At 52.3% G+C, this 22,551-nt stretch overlaps 8 protein-coding genes across 8 annotated transcripts; 4 read left to right on the top strand and 4 right to left on the bottom strand.

Moving 5' to 3' along the window:
• The first annotated feature begins 3,430 nt into the window (after positions 1-3,430).
• On the top strand, positions 3,431-4,713 carry P152DRAFT_456739 (glutamate dehydrogenase). Its single transcript, XM_033679075.1, has 3 exons — positions 3,431-4,272; positions 4,330-4,498; positions 4,558-4,713. The coding sequence occupies exons 1-3, from the start codon at positions 3,436-3,438 to the stop codon at positions 4,584-4,586; spliced, it is 1,035 nt and encodes a 344-aa protein (XP_033536120.1). The 5' UTR covers positions 3,431-3,435; the 3' UTR covers positions 4,587-4,713.
• Positions 4,695-6,556, bottom strand: P152DRAFT_506345 (DUF171-domain-containing protein). Its single transcript, XM_033682479.1, has 3 exons — positions 6,497-6,556; positions 6,158-6,444; positions 4,695-6,097 (listed from the first exon to the last, which is right to left on the bottom strand). Exons 1-3 carry the CDS (start codon positions 6,515-6,517, stop codon positions 5,047-5,049), a joined length of 1,359 nt encoding a protein of 452 aa, XP_033536119.1. The 5' UTR covers positions 6,518-6,556; the 3' UTR covers positions 4,695-5,046.
• Positions 6,557-6,727: 171 nt separating this feature from the next.
• Positions 6,728-8,322, bottom strand: P152DRAFT_506344 (kinase-like protein; the record flags this gene model as incomplete). Its single annotated transcript, XM_033682478.1, has 8 exons — positions 6,728-6,993; positions 7,070-7,214; positions 7,283-7,429; positions 7,484-7,525; positions 7,561-7,589; positions 7,640-7,972; positions 8,069-8,090; positions 8,125-8,322. 8 exons carry the CDS (start codon positions 8,320-8,322, stop codon positions 6,824-6,826), a joined length of 1,086 nt encoding a protein of 361 aa, XP_033536118.1. The 3' UTR covers positions 6,728-6,823.
• A 276-nt stretch (positions 8,323-8,598) lies between these two features.
• Positions 8,599-10,880, top strand: P152DRAFT_275129 (uncharacterized protein). The gene is made up of 4 exons (XM_033674886.1): positions 8,599-9,070; positions 9,124-9,242; positions 9,292-10,516; positions 10,576-10,880. Exons 1-4 carry the CDS (start codon positions 8,888-8,890, stop codon positions 10,615-10,617), a joined length of 1,569 nt encoding a protein of 522 aa, XP_033536117.1. The 5' UTR covers positions 8,599-8,887; the 3' UTR covers positions 10,618-10,880.
• A 412-nt stretch (positions 10,881-11,292) lies between these two features.
• On the bottom strand, positions 11,293-12,025 carry P152DRAFT_465325 (eukaryotic translation initiation factor eIF-1; the record flags this gene model as incomplete). Its single annotated transcript, XM_033680625.1, has 4 exons — positions 11,293-11,307; positions 11,363-11,586; positions 11,727-11,801; positions 11,998-12,025. 4 exons carry the CDS (start codon positions 12,023-12,025, stop codon positions 11,293-11,295), a joined length of 342 nt encoding a protein of 113 aa, XP_033536116.1.
• Positions 12,026-12,389: 364 nt separating this feature from the next.
• On the bottom strand, positions 12,390-13,729 carry P152DRAFT_456735 (uncharacterized protein). The gene is made up of 8 exons (XM_033679074.1): positions 13,577-13,729; positions 13,469-13,519; positions 13,372-13,403; positions 13,289-13,305; positions 13,212-13,223; positions 13,019-13,116; positions 12,945-12,961; positions 12,390-12,885 (listed from the first exon to the last, which is right to left on the bottom strand). The coding sequence occupies exons 1-8, from the start codon at positions 13,611-13,613 to the stop codon at positions 12,799-12,801; spliced, it is 351 nt and encodes a 116-aa protein (XP_033536115.1). The 5' UTR covers positions 13,614-13,729; the 3' UTR covers positions 12,390-12,798.
• Positions 13,730-14,525: 796 nt separating this feature from the next.
• Positions 14,526-20,230, top strand: P152DRAFT_275107 (uncharacterized protein). Its single transcript, XM_033674885.1, has 4 exons — positions 14,526-16,256; positions 16,309-16,510; positions 16,565-19,373; positions 19,425-20,230. Exons 1-4 carry the CDS (start codon positions 15,016-15,018, stop codon positions 19,865-19,867), a joined length of 4,695 nt encoding a protein of 1,564 aa, XP_033536114.1. The 5' UTR covers positions 14,526-15,015; the 3' UTR covers positions 19,868-20,230.
• P152DRAFT_273948 (lipoic acid synthetase precursor) lies at positions 20,231-22,129 on the top strand. Its single transcript, XM_033674882.1, has 3 exons — positions 20,231-20,986; positions 21,038-21,607; positions 21,665-22,129. Exons 1-3 carry the CDS (start codon positions 20,593-20,595, stop codon positions 21,955-21,957), a joined length of 1,257 nt encoding a protein of 418 aa, XP_033536113.1. The 5' UTR covers positions 20,231-20,592; the 3' UTR covers positions 21,958-22,129.
• Positions 22,130-22,551: the final 422 nt, after the last annotated feature.

The raw sequence follows: 22,551 nt of genomic DNA, 5'->3' as shown, positions 1-22,551 counted from the left end.
TCCAGTTATTGCGGGCGCATCCGAACCATCAGCACCGGGACTCGGGAGGTTCCTGTCATTCTATGTTAAGTATACAAATCAGATACCGCTTGCGTAGCTTTCCTTGATCGGAATGGTCGGTCCATCCTTGTAACTGCTCATATTACTACCAAGTACGGAGAACTAAAGTAGTCGATCAACGGTATCCAAGTCAGTAATGGACCATTCAATCCATAGCACCCGACCATTTATTAATACTTACTTACTACTGTACCTATCATAATATCAAAATTAGCACGGGGAAGGCAGTGCCATAGTGGAGTCTCGCGATGGACTAATGTAGTCGCGCCTCATCTTGGAGGTACCCAGTCCGATGTACCTATCGGAGCATCGGTCCACGAAGGACAGGTGTACTGGTATGTATGCTATTGGCTTCGATTCGAGGGACTAGGGAAATAAGGAATGATAGACAGGAGGAGAGTGGAATTCATCGCGATCAGGTTGCTGATCCGAGATGTACCTCAGTACATCTCAGCTTGCATGGACAGTACACCACATTGGCTCATCGCCCAGTGCGAGTCCGCGCCGCCCATTCAGCCATTCTGACCACTCACGAGCGGGGGAAATTGGATCCACTGTACAATCCAAGCTGAACTCTTCGTTGCGATTCAGACTATATATATGACGGAGAGGGATATCCATATAATAATGCCGTTTATGGTTATAGGAGGGAGAGTGGCGAACTCCTGCTCTATCTATTGAGACGAAAACATTGCTGGGTGCACCAGTGGATTGTATGCACTGTGCTGTCTCTACAGAACCCCAACATTACCGGTACTACTTGCCGCCCTCGAAGATTTCCAGCAGTTGATGCCGCTTCGGAACCACGGAATACGGCACGGGTAGGATCGTGGGCTAAGTAATGGGATCCTGGAACCGTAAATCGACCTCGGACTGTGTCGCCAACGACACCAACCTTGACACTAAATTTGAGGGCAAAAAAATGCATCATCTTCCCGATTTCCCGGGACTTGAACGCGGAGTCAGCCGGCAGCCGAGAATTTGAGTGTCGACCATCCCTGTTTAGTGCTCGGAAGAGGCGAGGGAGCACGAAACAAGCGTCAACACGACAGGGGGAATGCGTGGGGTTGAATGGTGGCTTGGAAGTTGGAGGGCTCCTTGGAGTTAAACTCATCGCTGTGCATGAAGCCATGGATTGATGAACTGCAGTGATAGTTCGACATGACGAACTCCGTGGATTAGATCGATGCACATGAAGTCTCTGCTGCAATCGTACAGTAGCTTGCATGGAGGGGGCACGACAGCAACCAGATTTCAGATTTTTCTCTCGATCACGCATCCTAATTCCTAAATTGTCGTTCCTGACTTGCTACTTTGCAAAAACTTACCACTCTCCCGGATTTTCGCACCGGCCACCCCCTGAGCCGCTTGCCGGGAGTTATCTGCCTGAAGCCGTAAACATCTCTGCATTGCGCATATCGCAGTCTGGTGTGGCTAGTTATGTAGGATGTACTTCAGCCGACAGAATAAACGAAGTCCTGAGATGTCCGAGATGGGGACTGGTGAGTGGTGATCTGTCGACTGGCGAGTGGCGAAGAGCTACCGGGCTAATCTCCAAGCTCCCGGAATCGCCCGTACCTCACAAGCAACCATCTCGATTCTCGAACACTGAAGATACTTCTGAGTTCTGCCCGTAGGTATTATTGAGGACTGCGGTGAGTCCGTTGCAAAGACATGATGAAAATGGAAGCCTGAAAGCGGGAATCGGGAATCGGGCTCTGCCGGGCAGAGTGTCGGGCTGCCGGGCGACTCGGGGTGTTCATCTGCCATTCTTCTAGTGTCGCTGGGTATTATAAATTCGATTTCTAATTTCCGCAGAGGCACTTAGAGATAAGTACGTAATAGTAAGTAGATCATCCTTGAATCCCAGTATGCCACACGAGAATCGGGCAACACCGTGACTGCAGTAATTAGTCCTTACTCCTTAGTGACTAGTCCGTAGTGGTCGGTAGTCTAATGCGGACACTCACTTCACAGCCGGAGCGGGGTGGGATGAGGCAGGATGAACAGTATGAACAGGGCGATGGGCTCGGTATGTTTGTCATGGGTGACTTCTTCAATTTGATAATAACGTCCAAGCATCCAAAGTCAACTAGGTAGGTAAACCTGTTTATACCCAAGCGCCCGACAATCAGTACTACCTATGGCCGTGAGATGGGTGGGTGAGGCGATGAGGGGGATTTCTTGACGGAGGGGTCCAAACCGTCAATTGTCCAAGGGAATTGTCCCTGGCATTTGCCCCACGGAAAACACATTGGTTGAACCGAAGCGATCTCGGAGACTTGGGGCTCGCTACATCTTGGACGACCAAATTACCAAATCCATCCCAGGTTATTCCCATCCCATCCCATCAATTGCCATCCCATCCCTGATCCAGCCGTATTCCATCCAATCACCTCCCATTCCGGCCATCCCTCCAACTGATAAGGAATTAAGGATCTCATGTTAGTCGTGAGAAAAACATCCAAGTGTGATCCTACCCATTTAACCTGATGCCTCCCTCTGTTCTGCTTCCTGGTCCAACCCAATAACATCTCCATCCTGAAGCCATCCTCTCCAATCTGCCACCAATCTTGCAACGCGACCGGACTTTTCGCCTTTGCCTGCTCCCCACGCCCAATCTCCCTCTACTTTTTTTGTGGCCGGAACCATCATGAGCTCATAACCGTTGCACCACAACCCATATACATATCAGGAAACAGGCTGGAACAAGACCTTTAAAAAGCCGTCTCTCCTCTTCTTGTTGCGAAGCGCTTGACCTGCTTTCCTATCCTTCTTGAATACCCTCCGATCATTTCTTAAACATTTCTTGAACACCCAATACCTGTAAAATATCCACCTCAAACCGACAACATGTCAAACCTTCCCTCTGAACCCGAGTTCGAACAGGCCTACACAGGTAACCCTACCTCTTTCACATGCAGTATCACTGAACCGACAGGACTGTGGCGGCGGCTCGAGAAGGAAGCCACAATTGCCACTACAAACGATACGAATGAATCAATGACGAGATTGTGCTAACCTTCAATCGTCCACAGAGCTTGCCTTGACCCTGGAGAACTCGACTCTTTTCGATAAGAAACCCGAATACAAAAAAGCCCTCGAGGTCGCGGCCATTCCTGAGAGGGTCATTCAATTCCGTGTGCCATGGGAGAATGACCAAGGGGAATGCTGTGTGAATCGTGGATACCGAGTCCAGTTCAACTCCGCCCTCGGACCTTACAAAGGCGGTCTTCGATTCCACCCGACCGTCAACCTGTCGGTGCTGAAATTCCTTGGATTCGAGCAGATCTTTAAAAATGCGCTTACCGGCCGTAAGTGGACTTTGCCGCAAGGAACCCGGAGAACGGTACTGACATGTGGTCCATAGTCAGCATGGGCGGTGGAAAGGGCGGTTCCGACTTCGACCCCAAGGGCAAGTCAGACAACGAGATCCGCAAGTTCTGCGTTTCCTTTATGAGACAGTTGAACAAACATATCGGAGCCTACACAGACGTCCCGGCCGGTGATATCGGCGTCTCGTCCCGCGAACTAGGCTGGATGTTCGGCGCCTACCGAAACGCGCGAAACCGATGGGAAGGCGTCCTGACCGGGAAAGGCCTGAGCTGGGGCGGCAGCTTGATCCGACCGGAAGCCACGGGGTATGGGCTGGTCTATTATGTTGAGCATATGATCAACTACGCCTCAGGCGGCACGGAATCGTTCAAAGGCAAGCGCGTGGCCATCACGGGGTCCGGAAACGTGGCCCAGTACGCAGCACTGAAGGTCATCGAGCTGGGTGGCACCGTGCTCTCGCTGTCGGACAGCAAAGGCTCGATTGTCGCGACTGGCGATGCGGGCTTCACCCCGGAGATGATCACGGCCACCGCCGCGTTGAAGGTCGAACGGAAGGCCCTCACCGAGCTCTCTATCGATTCCGGATTCCGGTACATTGCGGGCGCCCGCCCGTGGAAGGAGGTTGGTCAGGTTGATGTTGCTTTGCCGTGCGCGACCCAGAACGAAGTCTCCGGCGACGAGGCCGAGGCGCTGGTGGCTGCGGGCGCGAAGTTTATCGCCGAAGGAAGCAACATGGGCTGCACCCTGGAAGCGATCGCCTGCTTCGAGAAAGAGCGAAGAGAAAATAAGGGCGAGGCGATATGGTACGGACCGGGAAAAGCTGCCAATGCTGGTGGCGTCGCCGTCTCCGGTCTTGAGATGGCCCAGAATAGCTCGGTAAGTGCTCTTTCCTGTGCAAAGTAGACATGATGCAGTCGCTAACTCTTTGCAAAGCGCATGACGTGGTCCTCAGAGGAGGTCGATGATAAGCTTAAGGGAATTATGAAGAACTGCTTCGAGAACTGCTTGGAGACTGCCAAAGAATACGTCACCCCAGCAGAGGGAGAGTTCCCCAGCCTCGTCTCCGGGGCAAACATTGCCGGTTTTAGTAAGGTTGCAGCAGGTACGTTTAACTTTCGCGTCTTCTGCATACGATCTTCGTTAACTCATGATTCTCCACAGCTATGCACGACCAAGGCGATTGGTTCTAATCTCCTCGATACCCTTGGATTGCAAAGTCTTGATACATACTGCGAAGTCTTGGATATATTTGGCGGGATGGCATGGCAATGGCAAACTTTTGCAAATGATATTTTACTATGTACTTGGTGTTGGGGTACTCCATAGCGTTGATGAATTATATGTCATAGAAGAATGAACTCAAAATGTATTTCTCTATATACCCATGGTCGTTCACGCCACCCAGAAGCCGCCAACAGAGACGCCTAGAATCTCTTCCTGAAATGCTCCAAAACTTCACGGGATTAAAGATAGGACCTTGATCACGCGTTGGAGATCTAACCGCTTGTTCTGGACTAGAACCGTTTTGCATTGCCATGGACCAGACCATGCACATTTCTAAGCCAACATATTTCCTCCATCTTTGCAAAGCAAGCTGGACCCCATGGATCAATCCACCATGGCAAATCCGTGTTTGCCCTGTCTTCAAACTCATTGACCGGGTCTGATCCATGGCCACAGTCCACTCATGCCCACCCACACAGCCTCCTCGCTTCTGATCGTCCGACTTCCTTGTCCCGGGCAGACGTTGATCCAGAAGTCGAACAACTCCTCCGTATTCTTCTTCCCCAGACCTTTCGCCGCCAATTCCGGATCCGCCTCCACCGCGGTCTCCAACCCTGCCACTCCGCCAAATACAACGAGCAAGTGCTCGAACGTGCGAGGCAGGCAGTCTGGCGACGTCTCCTGACCCTCGCCGGTTGGGTCCCTGGGTAGCACTTCGGATACGGGGCGGCCCCTCTCGCTCGTGCCCACGGATACATCATAGCCGCCTGGCCAGGGGCATTCTGTCAAGACTTGGGAAATCGTCCCGGCCTTGCGGACCTGATAGCCCCAGTAGTACCCGGCTTCCTCTCGCGGTGCGGCCGGGTCGACCGCTTCCGCGGAGCCAGGGTCGTACAGCGAGGCGGGTGGGTCATGGGTCGGGAATTTGAGAGTCAGTCGGCTGTTCGGGGGAAGATCTTTGGGAAGGAGGATGGACGCGTCGCTTGGAAGGCCGGTGTAAACGGTGGTCCACTTCAGGTCGTTGCCAGCTCCATCCGTGGCATCGGTAGCAACGTTGCGCTTTGGCTTTTTCTTTGGTTGATAGCCACTATTTTGGTCGTCAGAAGGGACAGTCATGCCCTCGCGGTACTGACCCCATTCATTGGATCGCAAATGATGGGGCATGTCCAGACTCGGCAGCGTCCCCGCGGTCCTTAAGTTCGGATGCAGGGGAAAAAGGGACTTCCGTAGGTGCGGCGGAGTCTCCAAGTAGGACAGCAGATGGAATAAGAAATGGCTTGGATCGGACCACCCGGTATGGCTATCTTCGCCGGCCGCATTGTTCGAGACTCGGCGATCGTCCACCCAACTCCGATGTCTTTCACGGACCTGAGCGTCCTGTCCATCTTCGAAGATGACAATTTCATCGATGCAAAAGACGGCGGCTGCCCTTGCTATTTGCCCTACGAGCGCTGTCTTCGATTCATGTGTTTGCGCACTAGACGGCATGAGTATACAATGCATATGAGAGGCATATTGGCGGATTTAATTGACCTACTTTGCAACAATGCTTCCTGGGATGGCAATGGTCACGGTCGATGAACGCCCTGCGTCGGGCTGAAATATACTTGTCGGTTTGGATGTGTCCAATTCTTCATGGTGAGAATGCTTTAACGCGTCCTCTGCTCTGCGCTGAAACGTTCTTGTTGGTTTGGATGTATCGAATTCTTCATGTTGAGAATGTTTTAACGCGTCCTCTGCTCTGCGCTGAAATATTCTTGCCGGTTTGGACGTATCGAATTCTTCATGGTGAGAATGTTTTAACGCCTCCTCCGCTCTGCGCTTCTGTATTGATCCGGTCAGTATTCATTTTTCAATTGAACATCCTTGTACCAACCTTCGTGCCGTATGACGGCATATTAGCGAATTTAAAAGTTGTTGGAAAATTATGTTGGGGAGACCGTTTCCAGCGGAGGACAGAAAAACGATCTAGAACCACGGAACACTTTTCCTCCTACCAAATTTCATGATACCTGGGTGAAAAGTGTGATATGCTACTGCATTAATCGTATCGTTCTTATTTTTATAGTTTTATATTTTTTTTTATATAATTTTAGAGTTACGAGTTGTTTAATCATACTGTTATCCCTTCGACGTAAGAAGGATCCGGAGGTATTTGAGACGAAGTACGGAACTGAATATCATGCCGTTCAAGGCGCCTTATCTATCTTGATGGTACAGCCATCCATGGATCTTTGAGGAGTTCTGAGGCTTGCTTTCTCTGCTCTGGTAGGCATTTGAGCATTGAGCCTATGAAATTGGGAAACTGCTCTTTAGTTTCACTATCCAGGACAGATACGGCGGCATCAAAGGAAAGGTGTAGGAAAACCGAGCCTCCAACACCCTTCCAGCATCGTACGACACCTTGGGTTAGTGACTGGAGCGGTGATGTGAATGTTTCATTCCTGACCTCGTTCGTCAAAAATGCTCTTCGTGATTGTACTTATTTGTATGTACTCCAGAGAAGGTAGCCCAAGATATCGATCCATTTCCGCGAAGTGGTGGGTTGCCAACGATTCCAAGTTTTCATCTACTGCGGCGAACAAATGCCGATTCTCAAACAGGTCTCAAATCTGCCATTTAACTTCTATGATACGCGGAAATATGTTTCGGTTGTACTCACTGAGACAGCAACGTTCCAGATATCAGCACTGGCGCCCCATTCCATTTCAAACAACACCTCTGGGGTACGGTATAGCTCGGGCACGACTAGACCTCTGTGAGAACCCTCGATTCGAGCTTCTCCAAAACCACACAGTGCTGGTTGGCCCTATAAGGTATCTTTGGGAAGGCCGAGTTTATGGGAGCCATAGATGGTGCGGACATTGTCGATGACATTCGTGGGAGAGGGATCCTCAGCATCGGTCTTTCGAAATCATCGAGGATCGATTGGTCAGCCACTGTTAACATAATATTCGGTGGATTGATATCTGATTCGATTTATTTGTCAATGAGACACCGCATAACTGCAAGATCTTACCGGCTTGTACCACCTTGGCTTCATCGTGCAGAAAGGAGAGAGCGTTGAGTAAGTGGACAAACATCCACTTCAAGAGTTCTTGGTTCAACCGATGCGATTGATTCTTGTACTGGAGCTCCTGGACAATCATGTGCATTGAGGGATGAACCAGACAGAGGTGCTGGGAAGACGAGCCCGAGATCTCGAACATTTCAAAGAGACCACAGATGAGGCGTTGGCCACAGTGCTGTGAACCAAGCGAACTGACGTGGTGGTAGAATTGTAGCTCCCGGTGGACCCGTCCAGAACGATCGGTGTTTCGGGCACAAACCCTTATGGCGACAAAGCCGGTATCTCTTATGTATTAGCCTGGATAACAGCAATGCTTTGTGTATAAGTGCGATGGACTCTACCTGATGTGTCCACAGAGCTAGACCGTGGAGTACGCACCATACCCGAGCTTCCCTAGAACCTTGTACGTAGCATCAAGGATCTCCGATACGAACCGGATAGAACTGACTAGGACTGTACCAGGGGAGAGTCTCCTCTTCGAATTGTTGGCCGGCGTATATTTTGGTGCTGGGGAGGCTTGTGAGTTGTCTCCTTGCTCCTTGATATCTCTCGAAGACACGCTTGACCAGGAAGCTTGAACATATTTTTGATGGGATTCCACGCGCTCTGAGGATACATTGCAGATTACTCATGCTCAACTGACGCGTAGCTAATCCTCAGGTTCGCATTGCTCCGAGTCCTGGCTTGCGTCGCAAGGAAGTCCTCGAAGTCCTAGACTCCTAGTAAACATAGCTCTTGTGGTTCATCCTCAGTCATTTCTTGTTTTCAGTACGTTTAAGCGCGTTAATAGGAGAATTGAGAACTAATCCCGGGTTCGCCTATATACCAATTAAGGAATATGAAATTTCCATTTGTTGACTTCAGAAAGTCGGAATGCCGCCTATCCAATTCATGTTTATCCAATTCAGGACGGCCCACTGATATCGGGCTTGTCAGGGTTCAGGCACCAAGGCATAAATTTGCCGTTCTCATGATTCGGTTCATTAGGGTGGACTGTATACGCCATACCGCATACGCCATATCAGGTAGGAACAGTTACGTACCAGCTGTAAGTCCAGACTTCAGGCCAAATATTCATACCGTTGTTAAGTTCCTGAATGATACCCATATACATTTCTATGTTCATGCTCCTCCTATCGCCCGTACCCCTTCTTTCTGATTCTTCGGACCTTGCTTTCTGCTGAAGTGCTAGCCATCATGTTCCACGACGACCTACAGAGCGGGATATCGCTCGCCATCCAGCAAGGTAAACTGGTAGCCTGCTTCGTCTCCGGTAAGATCTACTGCTTCTTGGCTTGTGAAGACGCATTGCATCTGACACAGCTAGATGAGAAGGACGACAGCCAGCGCTGGGAAATCGAATGGCTCTCGCACGTCGAGGTAAATCTATCATCCCGCGAGTCTAAGATCTGGAGACATCTCATGCGGTGAAGGTTCACGACCTTCTGTCAGATCGGACCGTCCTCCTGCGGATTTGTGCTGGCACCCAAGAGGAAAGCTTCTTATCCGCATTCTGCCCGGTCTCCTCCTATCCAAGCCTCATAATTATACGGTGAGGCGGGTCCATGAGCATGGAAGCTCCAAGCGCTGATTGATTGTAGCAACGGTCAATTGCTGGACCGCATTGAATCCGAGAACAACTTCGACGATTTCTTAGCACGGATCAAGAAAGTCTTCGATGCAGCACCGCCCACCGACTCGACGTTATCACGCGCCGTACCGGATCCTTCTGACCAAATACTCTCCGAAGCCACCCTCCCTCCCTCTACCTCCGTTCCCATTCCGACCGATACACCTCACGATGGACCACAAGGGGTTGCCTCAGCCTCTCCGACCCAACCGCGTCCCGAAGGAGAGGATTCTGCGCGGCCGGTGGCCTTGACAAATCAACCCAAGGTGTCGAAAGGAAAAGAACGAGCAGCCGCTACTCGACCAGCGGCAGTCGAACCCCATACACCTAGTTCCGACCAAGATGCGCGAAATGACTGGGTAATACAGCAGCGGAAGCGGCAGCAAGAGGCCCGCCAGGAGAGGGAGCGGATCCTCGCTGCGATCGAGGCCGACAAAGTCGAACGCCGACGCCGACGCCGGCGGGAAGAGCAAGCGAGGTCACGAGAGTCTCCGGCCCCGAATTCTATTTCGTCCCCTTTGCTGGGCACGGCTGGAACATCAGGAAGGGGAACAAAACCAAAGTCGCAGCCCCATGAAGTGCCTTTGCAAGTCCGCCTGCCTTCGGGCGAGCGGATTCGTAAATCCTTTCCCTCGACGGGCACAATCACGGCCGATGTTCGTCCATGGATAGATGTCGCTTTGCGCAGTGATCTTACCCTGCCTGCTACGGCGGCTGTACCTGCATATACTCTCACACACATCATCCCTCCTAAATCCTATTCCCTCCCCGTCCAGCTCGAGGAACGAGAACTGAGGGATTCAGATCTGGACCTCTTGCCCTCCGCGACACTTATCGTGGTTCTCGTGCGCGGAGGCGCGAATGCTTATGCTGATGCTCATACGAGCGGGATGTCTAGCTGCTTCGATTGGGCGTGGCGGACCACGCAAGGGGTGGCACAAGGCATCGGAGAGGCGGTATCCGGAAGCCTTGCCTACGCAAGCAATCTCAGCGGTTTAGGAAGCGCGACTTCCGACGAGGGAAATCCTCGCGGGTCTTCTGGGATTGGGCTTGATGGGACCAACGAACGAAGGAGTACCGCGGCGGACGACCGTGGCGAGGGCGGTCCAACCAATACAGGCACTGGAGTCCGTATACGGACATTGGCGGACCAACGGAGTCCTAATGAAGGAGAGACGTACTACAACGGTAATCAGGTCCGTCCGACTCATTACGCAATCTTGATGTCTCTCAGCACTCACTGACTTTGCTCTAGCTAAGCTTCGAATCAAAGAATCGTGATGACGAGGAGGGTTGATATACTCCCTGGAGGTTGCTGTTACGCCGCTGCTTAGTCCATCGTTAGCGTTGAACTGGCGCTCACGATGCCACCAAACCGGTATGGCAGAAACCAAATCCGGCGATGCATACATATATATCTAGGAAGTTAATTGATTGACCTCACATCGTTCTTCAACCCATGCGTTATCGTCTTGGACCGTTAGGACGAGCTGGGAATCGGTGTGGAGAGGCAAGATTTTAGAACGTCACTGTGCATGAAAAGGCCAGCTGGTGAACCATAAAATTCTCCATTCTGTTAGGAACACGCCTACATAAATCTGCAAAGAAGGTGTGTCGTTTGAGATTCCCTCAAGGCAGGAGAAAGACAGGTAATGACTGTAAAAGGATATCGATCGGATTGACCACATGCAAAGAACCGGAAAGATATGCGCACAATCAGCTTTGAACCGCAATGAAATCTCCTTCGGTAGCTGGGTGTTTGCAGCCCATGGATCCCCCGTTGTATAGCATATCCCCGCGGAAGTATTGCCCCGAACACCTGTCGTCCAGATGTCGGTTGAACCTCTCTCAATCGCACACCGGACGTCGGGATGGTAGAACGCTCCGTTGCTGATTGTCATGATCGGTCGAATAGCACTGGCGTCAACGCGATGGACAATGAGAGAGGAAGCGAGGCGGCCGGATGGCACGCTTAGAAGCCGTGGACCTGAGGTTGCGGTTAGCTCCCGTCCCTTCAAAGCACGATCCGATTGGCAACATACCTTGATGTTCTTGGAGTCCATCTGCAAGCCATCCTTATCCACCAGGAATTCCATCACATCCTTGCGCTGATCGCCCTGTAACTGGATCACCTCCCCCATCTCGGCGTCGCTGACGATGGTGCCATTGCAGGCGAACTTCTTCTTGATCACCTTCAGGACTTTCTTGAGGTCGAACTTGGCAGGAATGCCCTGAACGGTAGTCAAGGTCTTACGCCCATTGCGCTCTGTTGCATCGGATCCGTCAGCCTCGTGCATAAGTGGCAAGAGGTTTGCAGGCGTGATAAGGCGGGAACCAGTTGAACACCAGCACCCGCCCTCCAAACAATGAAGTGAAGCATGGGAGGGAATGTCAGGGATCACTTACGTTGAATGCGGATATGGATATATCTCTCAACTGGCTTGCTTTCGCCGGTGTCTTCGTCGGCCTCCGCGAAGGGGTCTGAACGCGAAACTGTTAGCACTCGAAACGAATAGCGATAGCGGCGATATCATCTGCAGCGTCCGCTTTCCACCGATATAGACAGAGGCCATCGAGGAAAGCGGTGCGGTGGCGACCTTGCGCAGAAATGGCAGAGGGCACGCAACGCCGCCGACCGCGGTGGGGGTGGGAGGATTGAGATCAATGCGGGGCTCACCGAAGGTTTTCAAGTTCTCGATGGACATAAAATCGCCGTGTCTGGGAAACGACCTTTGGTAGAGAGGAGTGGATGGCAGGGGAGACGTCCGAGAGTGATGGGACGGAAAGGATTTTTGGAAGATTTGGGAAGTGATGTGGTGGAAATTCAAATGGAGGTGATGCGGCTGGAAGACCTTTTCAACTGTGAGAGAGAAACGGCGAGGAGTAGCAGGAAAGTGGAAGGTGGAAGGTGCACAACTGCACATGAGGGGTGGGCGGTTGGGGTGTCCTGTGCGATATGATTGGTCAGATTGCACCACCGAGTGGCGTTCTGAGGCAGTGAGGCAGGAAACTACCGCTGTGCCCCTGCCACATTCTGAATTTTGCCACCAAATATCGATCATGTAAACCCACTCACGTGACTGTGACCCGTGATGACTAACTGCATACTGGAGAGCTGTGGGCAGGTTGGAGTTACATGTACGCATCACCAATGACTCTAGTAACATCAGATCACCGTGGGATACGCTGTATCGTACATTGTGCTACAATCGCCCTGTGTTCAAATCCCGAACTCTGTCCGAGTGTCATCCAACGACGACAAGCGTCCCGTCTCACAGTCCTCTCTGTCTCAGAGTGTACATATCCCAGTCCAATAGCTCTCATCGTCTGCCAGGCATTCACTCCCATTAGATGATCGATCTTCATTCCTTCAGCTAAGTCAACGAATTTACTTAGAGACCATATCCCACGGCCATTTATCCAGGAGTAGCGCCTTGAACAGGTTAAATAATACATTGATTTGTAGCAGTCCAGATCTTCATGCTGGAGGGGCCGCTGCTGGAGCCTCTGTTGGTGAGCTAGAACCTGGTTTCGGGATCGGAGGGAGGAACAAGTGCATATATGTCTGTTGTTTGAACGCATTTAGCGCCATATCACAGCTATACTGGCTGGTCATGGACTTACCGTGCCCAAAGACATGACTGTAAGGGATGCGGTCAGCGGAGAGCGAAATGATTTGTAGAAAGATGTACACTGACATGCCATGCCTACGGAGAAAAGCCCCGGATTGCCGGAACCTTTCGCCTGTTCCGGAGTTTCCGAGAGCCATGATTGGAGTGCAAAAAGCACCGCAGTCCTAAGGTGGTGTCTATCAGTAAGGACGTCATGAAAGGAAGACGAAGGGGTTGAGATGGGATAGTCATGTTGATAAAGGAAGGGCGCGTGTCGTACCAACCCAGCATCCTACCACGGGCATGGTGCATTAGTCCACTCGTCCAACCTTCAAACAAGGAGTTTGGGTGTATCACTTATTTCTCATGAATATCTAAGGTTGTTCAATTAGCCCCCCGGTCATCTGCAGCAAACGACAACGGGGAATTTAATGTCTTACCGCAGCCATGGGTAGCGTAGTTGCCATGGTACCTTCAAAACGGGCTGGCGTGAGCACAAAGGCAACGATGGCTATAGATAGCATTGGCGGCGCATACTCATCATATCCTGATCATTCTTCTCTTTCTCGGGTTCCACGTAAGGGACGACTAGGATGGGCGGTTGAGTGGATGAAACGCGACGATAGATGGTGGGCATGTACTCACTGAGATCAGCCCTCCGCATGTCTTTCTTGGACGCCATTTCGCTGGTGCAATGGAGGGAGATAAACGCGGGTAAACCTGGGGGACGATGAACGAGATGAAACTAGCCAGATGTTGATTTGATACAGGCAAGGTACCAGTATTTACTAATTACAGCGTGTCCGGAGTGCATCAGATCGCAATGGATATGATGTGGAGAGTGCGAGGATCTGATGCAACCAGGTGAAAGGGGTGGGTCACATGATGTGGGACGGTCCGCACAGGATCCGACGGATTGCGTGCGTTGCTCGACCAGCCTCCAACGTCAACTCGACAATCCCATCCCTTTCGTTGGTTCTATGTCTACCGAAAATATAAGGAGTTCTTGGTTGGGCTATCTTGGGCGGTTGGGAACTACCGCCATCACAATTTACAGGTCCGTCTTTGTAACAAATGGACGCTTCGGTGCGGGTGGCGGGTGAATCATCGACCGATGCTCATCCGCCACATCCTGTCATCCGTAGCGAGTGAGAGCCGATGGATGGATAACGGGAAAGCTAGACGGATCTCGGAGTAGTCACCCGACATGGCGACATCTGAAGATAACAGGACACGATCGTCGACTAGTAGTATTTAAGCGAGCCTGGTGGAGATGCCAACTGCTGTCAAGTCGTTTCCCCAGATATGATACTGGCGGTACTGGCGGGAGATAGAGGGTGTGGCAGGGTTATTGTACAGAGAGTAAACAGTATAGATCGTCCGGAGTCTTCTGTAGAGTGTGAGGAAGATATGAGGATGGAAGATTAATTACTGCGTACGGAAGTACCGGTAACTAATATTAATGGTGAAATTAACTTAGTGACAGGGGTTGAACAAAGGGTTGAAGGCATGAAGCTGGAACTGGAGGGTGGATTGGCGGAGTCATCTGGTAATTGAGGAGGAAGCAGAGTGGAGAGAGCAGCAAGAGACAGAGTCTGGGTGACCCTGACAGCCTGTCACCCTGTTTGGTATTCCCTCTGCTGTTCTGTTGCTGACTGCTGTGCTGTCTTGTGCCGCGGTGCCGGGTCTTGTGGCGCCCCGGATGGCTGCAGTTGCCCTCACTGTTTCTGTCAGAGTTCAGGGCTTGAGCAGTCCATGTGGCTGTTCACTCCGGCACTCCACCCCCTCCCGTCCCCAACCATCGCCATCTCGAAATTCCCTCCTATCCCCCGGTCGCCTCGCCACTCCACCATATCTCCGTCTGATATTCGCCTTTATACCGTGTACATACATACTTACCAGCTACCTTACCGGATGCGTCTTTCGTTTATCACATCTTGCCTCCCATCTCCTGTATCATTGATCCTCTATTGTCGATACCCTTCCAGATGTAATCCACCCACCGCTTCCCCATTTCCGCTCTACACCGAATCATCCGCCCTTGTGTCAAAGTTCATCCTCGCAATCATGTCACTACGCTGGGTATGACGGACCGTTCAGGAAGGAGGATGCACCCCGTGGCTCCTCAGGTCGTTCGACCCATGGGACGGCCTCCTCGCCCGCGGCGATTCACGAGGCCACTACCGCCCAGCAATCGCGATGCCTCGTCCTCGACCCTTGCGACCACCCTCCCGCCCGCTTCGACGCATGATTCCGTCGTGAACTTGGAAACAAAGGGTAAAGGGGACGGCACATCGTCGAATCCCTCGGAATGGAGCACCATCGATGTCCGGTCGTCCGCCTCGAATTCCACCCCCCAGACTCCGCTCTCCGCTGGCGACAACAAGGATAGCTGGTCGGCTCCGGAATCGAGTGTTCGCCAAACTTCGACGGCCCAGCACGAGAGGCCAGCAGCACTGCTCTCGATTGTTGGTCCCGGGCCGCCTGAACCCTCTGCGAAAATAATGGCTGCCCCGTCGTTGACGCTTCCTCTACCATGTCGTCCTGCCGCTCCTCGAATCCAACCCCCACGGCCAAAACCGATCGGAGAGACCGACGCGGAACCCCCGCGAACAGCAGTAACAGATGCAAATATTCAGATCGCTAAGCCGCCCACCGTTTCTATGCGATATCCTCACGAGAGTATGCCTGCTTCACAGTCGCAAAATGCTTCTCTGACATGGACGATAGGATCGGCCGACTTCTTTCCTTGGAAGGGCAATCACGTCGAGGACAATCTTACTGAGGGGGTAGTTAAAGCCGGCTTTATTCGACAGTCGATTGTCCAGAACGATGCGAGCAGTGCTCGGAATTCTTTCTCTCCGCTTCTAAAATCCAAAGGCGGCCTCCCCGCTCTGTCAGCCCTGTTTGTCTCCATTCTTGAGAAGAGGCAAACACAACGACGCTTGGCCGCGCAATCGACCTTCAAACCTCCACCTCGAGTCACGGCCAATGAAAAGAAGCGGGAAGGGTGGTTCAAGGATCTCGCGAATCCTGCGGTCCCGCTACGGCGGTTGACCAAGGCAATCCCACATGGGGTCAAGGGCAAGCTCCTTCTAGAACTATGCCTCACCAACCGGGTGCCTCCGCCCCGTGCCGCCTGGCTTGCCAAATGCGTGGGAACGAATGAGATGCGGGCCTTCAAACGGAAAGGAGCAGGCGGATCCGCGACGCTTGGGGGCGAACAGAAGTGGATTCGCGAGTGGACATCACAGGTCGAGCAATTCGTGGATGGAACCATCGCAAACTGTCCCCAGGTCGATTGGAAAGATAAGATGCAATACGCGTGAGTACCGGTTTGGATAGGCACGTGCCGGGTTATCAACTGACCGTCTTAGAATCCGGCTGTCGTCGCACTTATATTCCGAGCGCCTCCTTGATCTGGACCATTTCCTGGACTGGATACTTGTTGGCCTGGACTCGTCCCGAGAAAAACTGCCTATTTGGCTCGTCATGGTCGAAATCTACTGGTCTCATTTGATATGCACTAGGAAACGTGGCCGAACTCTCGGAGAGGGTCTGCTGGAGCAATTGAGAAAGGTTAGCAGAATTGAAAATTTTGCTTTGATCACACTGACAATAGCTTTTTAACAGATATGGATGGAAGAGTCAGACAGTGTGTTGAAACCTCTGGCGGACCGATTAAGCAGTCTGGTTGCCAAATTAATGGTTTCGCACCGCGATTGTTTGGTTCTGCCTTATCGCTGGATCGACTTTAAACCAACGCTGGACCGAGTTTCCGAAGAGCACAAGCTTGCTGTCCATGAGCTCCAGCTGGCCGTCGAGGATCTGGATAGGCGCATTGCACGACTGCACGGTCCCAAGGACCTCTCTGACGCCGAGACCAGCAGCTGGCACAATAAGCTGGTTCGAAAGTTCGACCAAGCGTATCAGGACTCTGATATCGACCGGTTATCGGAGTTATGCTTGTCCATCGCGGCTTCCGGGAACCAGCTGATATTATTCCTACTTAAGTGGGCGTGTTCCCAGTTCCGGACGGGACAGTGGCGACAATATCTTGCGGTTCGGCTGCTACGTAGGTGGTACTCGGTTGGCATGGACGTGGATCATTCGATCCTGTCGTTTCTCCGGTCGGTCGGACCTGAGTCCGGCGTCATTATCAGTGACGCATACGATATTGTCGGTCACCTTACTCGCTCACGGCATTTTTCCGTTAACAAATACTTGCAATGGCTCATTGCGACGGGGTCCCTGAGTACACCTTCACGCGCCAGCGGCATGCAAGATACACATGTCCGCCTACTCTCCGAGATACCCTTGGATGGATTGCCGGACCATGTTCAGAACCTAAGAATCGCCCTCCTCGCTTCTGTGGACCATCAAGTCTCGAATGATGTGGAGAGAATGACTTCGTTGCGATCGGATATTGCCAGCACGCTGCATTTGGGACCACCAGCCAATGCTGAGCATCGCGAAGGATTCGGTGTCTCGGACCTAGCGGAACTCCCAGCATCCTTTCGGTTTGCCCTTTCCGGATGGCTCCGCCATGAGGTGGAATGCATGACGCCGCCACCTTCACCAATCGATACAAGAGTGGAGCAGCCGGACGGCTTTCAAGAAGATGGCAATACCATAGCTTTATTCCAATTCTACGAAATGCGGAGGATATTGGAGGAATTGAGAGACTTCCCGATCTTTGCAGACATCCTGTCCCTGGTTTCGACGTCGACCAACTCCGTATTGCTCGCTGCGGTTGCCGATACGCTGAACCACCATTCTCGAATCTTCGCGGCCATCGGTGCGTTGGAGCCTTTGTTCGACCGCCTCGTAGAACGCCACCGAGTGGTTCGCCTGAAGCAGCCGGAGCGTACATTTCTTGTTGCCCTCGCCGATCTAGGAAGAACCGTACGATGCCCTGCGCGCATCGTGCAGCAACTAAGATACGATATCACAAGATGCGAACAGCGTGCTGCCATCGCTATATGCTCTCCGGTTTCGGACCTGATGGCCGAGAACCTTGCTGGCGGTTGCCTCGATGCCGATGACGAGGTCGATAAAGTCCTCAGCAGCGGAACGAGCATGGACGAACAAGTTATGGTTCGGGTATTCAACGTTATGGTGGCACGTCTGGACGAGCACTTTCGGGAGTCCCAAGTACTTGCCTGTGCTGTTGGATCTCGATTTGTAAAGTTGAGGTCCTTTGACGAGAAAGTGTTTGATCAACTCCTTCTGGATTGGATCGGCAATTGTCTCACATGCAATCAACCCGGCCTGGTTAGATTCGCGGTACCCGTCCTCGTCAGCAACGAATGTTTGGGCATGAGCCGGCTTGTTGACCATATGGAGGCGACCTTCATTACCCTCCGAAGCGAAAATTCGGGGCTTGCCGCCGTCATCGCAACCACTGCGCTGGAGATGGTTTTGCCAAAGACATCGACGAATTTATACGATGAGGGAACAATTTACAGATACCGACTGGCCCAGACCAAATATTGTGGGGAGCATCAGTTCAAGATTCTTCGACTCGTTCAAACTATGTTTGATGACCCCAAGATACTTGCGAGCGCCAGGCAGGCGGGTGAACTTGATTCATTGCTTGAAGGTGATGCGTTCCAAGCAATTTTGAAGAATGCAGCGGTTTCCGTCAACGGTGGACTGGACGTGCTGCTTGCGTCCAGCGATGGCCTTTTCCAGAATGCGCTTTGCAGGCTCCTTGACCCAGATGGGCGCCGTTCCCTGCAAAATGCGGATCACGCATCACAAATTTCATCCATTGTCCTTTCTGCGGACGAGATCAATGCCGAGTTTTGCAAAGCTCGCGCGAAGTATCTGTTGACAGCTTGTCCCTCCGACGAGAAGATCCAAGCCGCTCTGATCACGGCATTGAAAAACGCCGTGGAGCAGGGGCGTCCCATCTGGGCGGAATTTGCCAGCTTGGACCGGCGGATTTCGCAGACGCTATGTGAATTTTCCGAGACGTTCATCTTCACGGCGGCAAACAAGTTCGCGAAGGGTTGCAGCGAGCAGCGAACCGGCCAGATGATGCCATCTCTAACGGAAAACGACCAAGGCGCCGTTCCGACTCGCCTTGAAGTTATCGATTACACCGCCTCGAGCCTGCCAAGGGAAGCACACGTTCAATTCTTGGCGGCAGCTTTTGATCGACTGAAGGCTCTTGGCGAGTTGCTCCCCACGGAGATGGATCTCACGACAAGCGGGCCAGTGGAAGCCAAGGCCATGCTCCCACGTATTTGCCGATGGATTGAGACATTTGTGCACCTCGCCATGGTGCATGGGGATCTTCTTCGGACGACCAAGAATATCTTGCCCGATGTTCCAGGCTTCCTGTGCGTTTTATGTGCTCTGATCAGCCATCCGGTTTTGAACCATTGCACTGCCACATCTCAGTTACTCTTTGACGTCGCAGCTATCTTCGCTGACGGTGAGCATCTCCAATGCACATCCACGTATCCCTTACTCATTCCATGCCTAGACATTACGGATGAGCAGCGACTCGCCGTTGCAAAACTCGACGGTTCCCGACAGTACGGCGACCCACGTATTGTGTCCCTTTTCGGTCCTCAGAGTTCGACCGATACTTGGCCTGGGCTCTATGTTGGCCACGAGCCACTGAACCCATCAGGATGCGGAACACAACCATTCTTACCATTCCAAGCTCTCCAACCCCAACATTCAAATCTCGCTAGCCTTCCCAGGACGCCGGTAACCGCTGCCCAACAAGTATCAACTGCGCGTTCTAGCTCGATGCAGCGAATCGCTTCCTCCCAAAGCATGGCGGGTATTCCTCCTGTTCCTTTCCATATCCGGCGCTGGGAGCTCCTGCCCGATGTCGGCACCAATGTCAACGCGAACGACACGGCATTGAGCTTGACCCTCTTTGGAGCTCGGCGGGTCTGGACCGCACCCGGAGAGTAGCGAGCGGAGGAATCTCCGCCAGGCTCTTCCCATAAACCAAGTCTCCATCTCCTTTGTTGATTTGCCCCTAAAGCACGGGTTAGCGTTCCTATGTCCCTGTTTTCTGCATCTTTGGAAGGGGTCCACGATCTTCGTTGCATATCCGGCGCATATTCTTGTAGCGTTCTTCATTACTCATGATATCCCTGGGCATTTCGGCCATTACATGTACGAAGGTGGGATGCGGGATGATGATATGATAGCATGGATATTGTTGAACAGGGCGACCCATGTTCACGGCATTTTATATACCCAGTACGGAGAATGCGATGATGATATGCTATGGGTATCGGTTTAGTAAGAATTATTTACTACCATGTACTACCATCTATTACCAGTAAATACGGTAGAGTCCCGACACGACGAACGACCGAGACCTATAGGTAGGTATTCGGTTTAGAAGGGAGAGTTGAGGGAGTCGGAAGGCACGTGACTACATGCAGACCGACATTCTAGTGCGGTTAGTATCGGGCCGGGATGCACCAGGGGAAGGCACCACCGGCATGCCGACGGAGCCGGGATCGAGTCAATTGGACCGAGATTTACCCTGAATTTCTAATGCGTGATGACCAATTGACCAGGTCCCAGCCAAGTTTGGTAGGGACCTCACTTCGACTATCGTACGAAGCCAGGAACTGACAGGAGGAATCATCCAACCTTCGGTATTACCTGTTACGTTCACTACAATGTCACATCGTCAGGGCGTCATAGCCCTCAAAGGGCTGCGGGAAGCTTTGCTCGACGTTTCCCACCGAAGACTCTATTCCCCCGGTGCAGCACGATTCCTAGCCACTGAAGCAAGCTCTTCCGATTCGCCACGACCATCCAAGCGACCGCGGACAACGTTCCAAGATCGATTGAATACGGGGCCTTCTTTCGGGGAATTCACCGGTGCGAAGGAGGAACCGATCACTCCTGAAGAAGCCCTCGAGCTGAAGACCGTTCGTGGGTCGGGGAAGCGGAAGGAGATTACCCGTCTTCCTCCCTGGCTGCGGACGTCGATACCGGGCGGAAAGGATGCGAAGGGGAATAACTTCAAGAGAATCCAAAATGATCTGCGAGGGTTAAATCTACACACAGGTATGGATCTTACAAATTCCCTTCATTGCACCATCCGTTGACAGTGATTAGTCTGTGAAGAAGCGCGGTGTCCCAATATCTCCGAGTGCTGGGGCGGATCTGACAAGTCTACTGCGACCGCGACAATCATGCTCATGGGCGACACTTGTACGCGAGGTTGCCGATTTTGTTCCGTCAAAACGTCGAAAACCCCCCTTGCCCTCGACCCCCACGAACCCGAACACGTCGCGGAAGCGCTTTCGAGATGGGGCCTCGGATACGTCGTCCTCACCTCAGTGGACCGCGACGACTTGGCCGATGGTGGTGCCCATCATTTCGCCAGTACTATCAGCAAGATCAAACAAAAGGCGCCGAACATGCTCGTCGAGGCATTGACCGGGGATTTTGCTGGGGATTTGGACATGGTGAAGCTCGTCGCGCAGAGTGGCTTGGACGTTTACGCCCATAACGTTGAGACGGTCGAAGAGCTCACGGCCATGGTCAGAGATCGGAGGGCAACGTTTCGGCAAAGCTTAACGGTTTTGGAAGCCGCCAAGGCAGCGAAGGAAGGGTTAATTACGAAGACGAGCATCATGCTCGGCTTGGGGGAGACCGAGGAGGAAATCTGGAAGGCTCTTAAAGGTACGTTCACATGACATCACATTCTTCCGGTCGAGAGTCTCGCTAACGTCGGCTAAGAACTCCGGAAAGTCTCCGTCGATATCGTCACCTTCGGCCAATACATGCGTCCCACGAAGCGGCACATGAAAGTCGAGGAGTACGTCTCTCCGGAAGTGTTCGAGCTCTGGCGCCAACGGGCGATGGACCTGGGATTCCTGTATTGTGCCAGCGGGCCGCTCGTCCGCTCCTCGTACAAGGCAGGGGAGGCGTTCATCGAAAATGTCTTGAAAAAGCGAGCGAGGAAGGATCAGGTTGCGATTCAGGGCGCCGGCGAGCCGCATTCTGAATCGCTACACAAGTTGGCCCCTTGAACCGGTAATCCAAGATTTGGAAATGCTTCCATGCGGACTGTGGTTGGTCGCTTCGGCTATGCCTATCGCCGTTCACCGGCTCGGAATTGAATGTACGTTCGGTCGCTGGGTGGAATGATCCGGAGGTCGGACCGCCTCTTGACAGGACAAGTGAATTGCGGTTGTATGATATCGCGATCTGGAGCTACTCGGGTGAACGGTAGCGGTATCGTTGGTCGTACCAGGAGCTAAGATGTGTTATAAGTCCAGAGTGCGCTCAACTCAACGTTTGGGCCTTGTTTTTGAAATTCCGTCACTTAACATGACGAAAGGCCATTTACACTGAGTGGACGCGATTCACGCGAATGACTTGTCACTACTTACTCATTACTAGATTCGCTTTGCGACTGGTGGATTGTGGAACGGTTATGTGGGACATGGACAGCGGGAGGGGCCGAACTGGTGCCACTTCCATGATTACAGACCTTCACCTAAGGCGTAGTAGCATCTCGGTAGTTTATCACCTGCTGTCTATACTGAATACATGAAAGTATGAAAACTATGAATACATCCCTCACATGGTCACCTATAATCTATCGAATCCTTCTCCCGATT

The sequence above is a fragment of the Eremomyces bilateralis genome, assembly GCF_010015585.1.
Source record: "Eremomyces bilateralis CBS 781.70 unplaced genomic scaffold P152scaffold_5, whole genome shotgun sequence".
In the NCBI taxonomy this organism is placed as follows: domain Eukaryota; kingdom Fungi; phylum Ascomycota; class Dothideomycetes; order Eremomycetales; family Eremomycetaceae; genus Eremomyces; species Eremomyces bilateralis.
This window is presented reverse-complemented; position numbering and strand designations above follow the sequence as displayed.

What these genes read in the sequence shown, in the direction of transcription:
- P152DRAFT_275129 (XM_033674886.1), top strand. Translation starts at nt 8,888, where the DNA reads ATGTTCCACGACGACCTACAGAGCGGGATATCGCTCGCCATCCAGCAA. An exon ending in AATGGCTCTCGCACGTCGAG is followed by an intron (nt 9,071 to 9,123) that starts GTAAATCTATCA and finishes CATGCGGTGAAG; the next exon opens with GTTCACGACCTTCTGTCAGA. An exon ending in CGTACTACAACGGTAATCAG is followed by an intron (nt 10,517 to 10,575) that starts GTCCGTCCGACT and finishes ACTTTGCTCTAG; the next exon opens with CTAAGCTTCGAATCAAAGAA.
- P152DRAFT_456739 (XM_033679075.1), top strand. Translation starts at nt 3,436, where the DNA reads ATGGGCGGTGGAAAGGGCGGTTCCGACTTCGACCCCAAGGGCAAGTCA. An exon ending in AGATGGCCCAGAATAGCTCG is followed by an intron (nt 4,273 to 4,329) that starts GTAAGTGCTCTT and finishes CTCTTTGCAAAG; the next exon opens with CGCATGACGTGGTCCTCAGA. An exon ending in TTTTAGTAAGGTTGCAGCAG is followed by an intron (nt 4,499 to 4,557) that starts GTACGTTTAACT and finishes GATTCTCCACAG; the next exon opens with CTATGCACGACCAAGGCGAT.
- P152DRAFT_273948 (XM_033674882.1), top strand. Translation starts at nt 20,593, where the DNA reads ATGTCACATCGTCAGGGCGTCATAGCCCTCAAAGGGCTGCGGGAAGCT. An exon ending in AGGGTTAAATCTACACACAG is followed by an intron (nt 20,987 to 21,037) that starts GTATGGATCTTA and finishes GACAGTGATTAG; the next exon opens with TCTGTGAAGAAGCGCGGTGT. An exon ending in AATCTGGAAGGCTCTTAAAG is followed by an intron (nt 21,608 to 21,664) that starts GTACGTTCACAT and finishes ACGTCGGCTAAG; the next exon opens with AACTCCGGAAAGTCTCCGTC.
- P152DRAFT_456735 (XM_033679074.1), bottom strand. Translation starts at nt 13,613, where the DNA reads ATGGCGTCCAAGAAAGACATGCGGAGGGCTGATCTCA. An exon ending in CATGCGGAGGGCTGATCTCA is followed by an intron (nt 13,520 to 13,576) that starts GTGAGTACATGC and finishes CGCCCATCCTAG; the next exon opens with TCGTCCCTTACGTGGAACCC. An exon ending in GAATGATCAGGATATGATGA is followed by an intron (nt 13,404 to 13,468) that starts GTATGCGCCGCC and finishes CCCGTTTTGAAG; the next exon opens with GTACCATGGCAACTACGCTA.
- P152DRAFT_506345 (XM_033682479.1), bottom strand. Translation starts at nt 6,517, where the DNA reads ATGCCGTCATACGGCACGAAG. An exon ending in TGCCGTCATACGGCACGAAG is followed by an intron (nt 6,445 to 6,496) that starts GTTGGTACAAGG and finishes GGATCAATACAG; the next exon opens with AAGCGCAGAGCGGAGGAGGC. An exon ending in CCAGGAAGCATTGTTGCAAA is followed by an intron (nt 6,098 to 6,157) that starts GTAGGTCAATTA and finishes CATGCCGTCTAG; the next exon opens with TGCGCAAACACATGAATCGA.
- P152DRAFT_275107 (XM_033674885.1), top strand. Translation starts at nt 15,016, where the DNA reads ATGACGGACCGTTCAGGAAGGAGGATGCACCCCGTGGCTCCTCAGGTC. An exon ending in AAAGATAAGATGCAATACGC is followed by an intron (nt 16,257 to 16,308) that starts GTGAGTACCGGT and finishes TGACCGTCTTAG; the next exon opens with AATCCGGCTGTCGTCGCACT. An exon ending in TGCTGGAGCAATTGAGAAAG is followed by an intron (nt 16,511 to 16,564) that starts GTTAGCAGAATT and finishes GCTTTTTAACAG; the next exon opens with ATATGGATGGAAGAGTCAGA.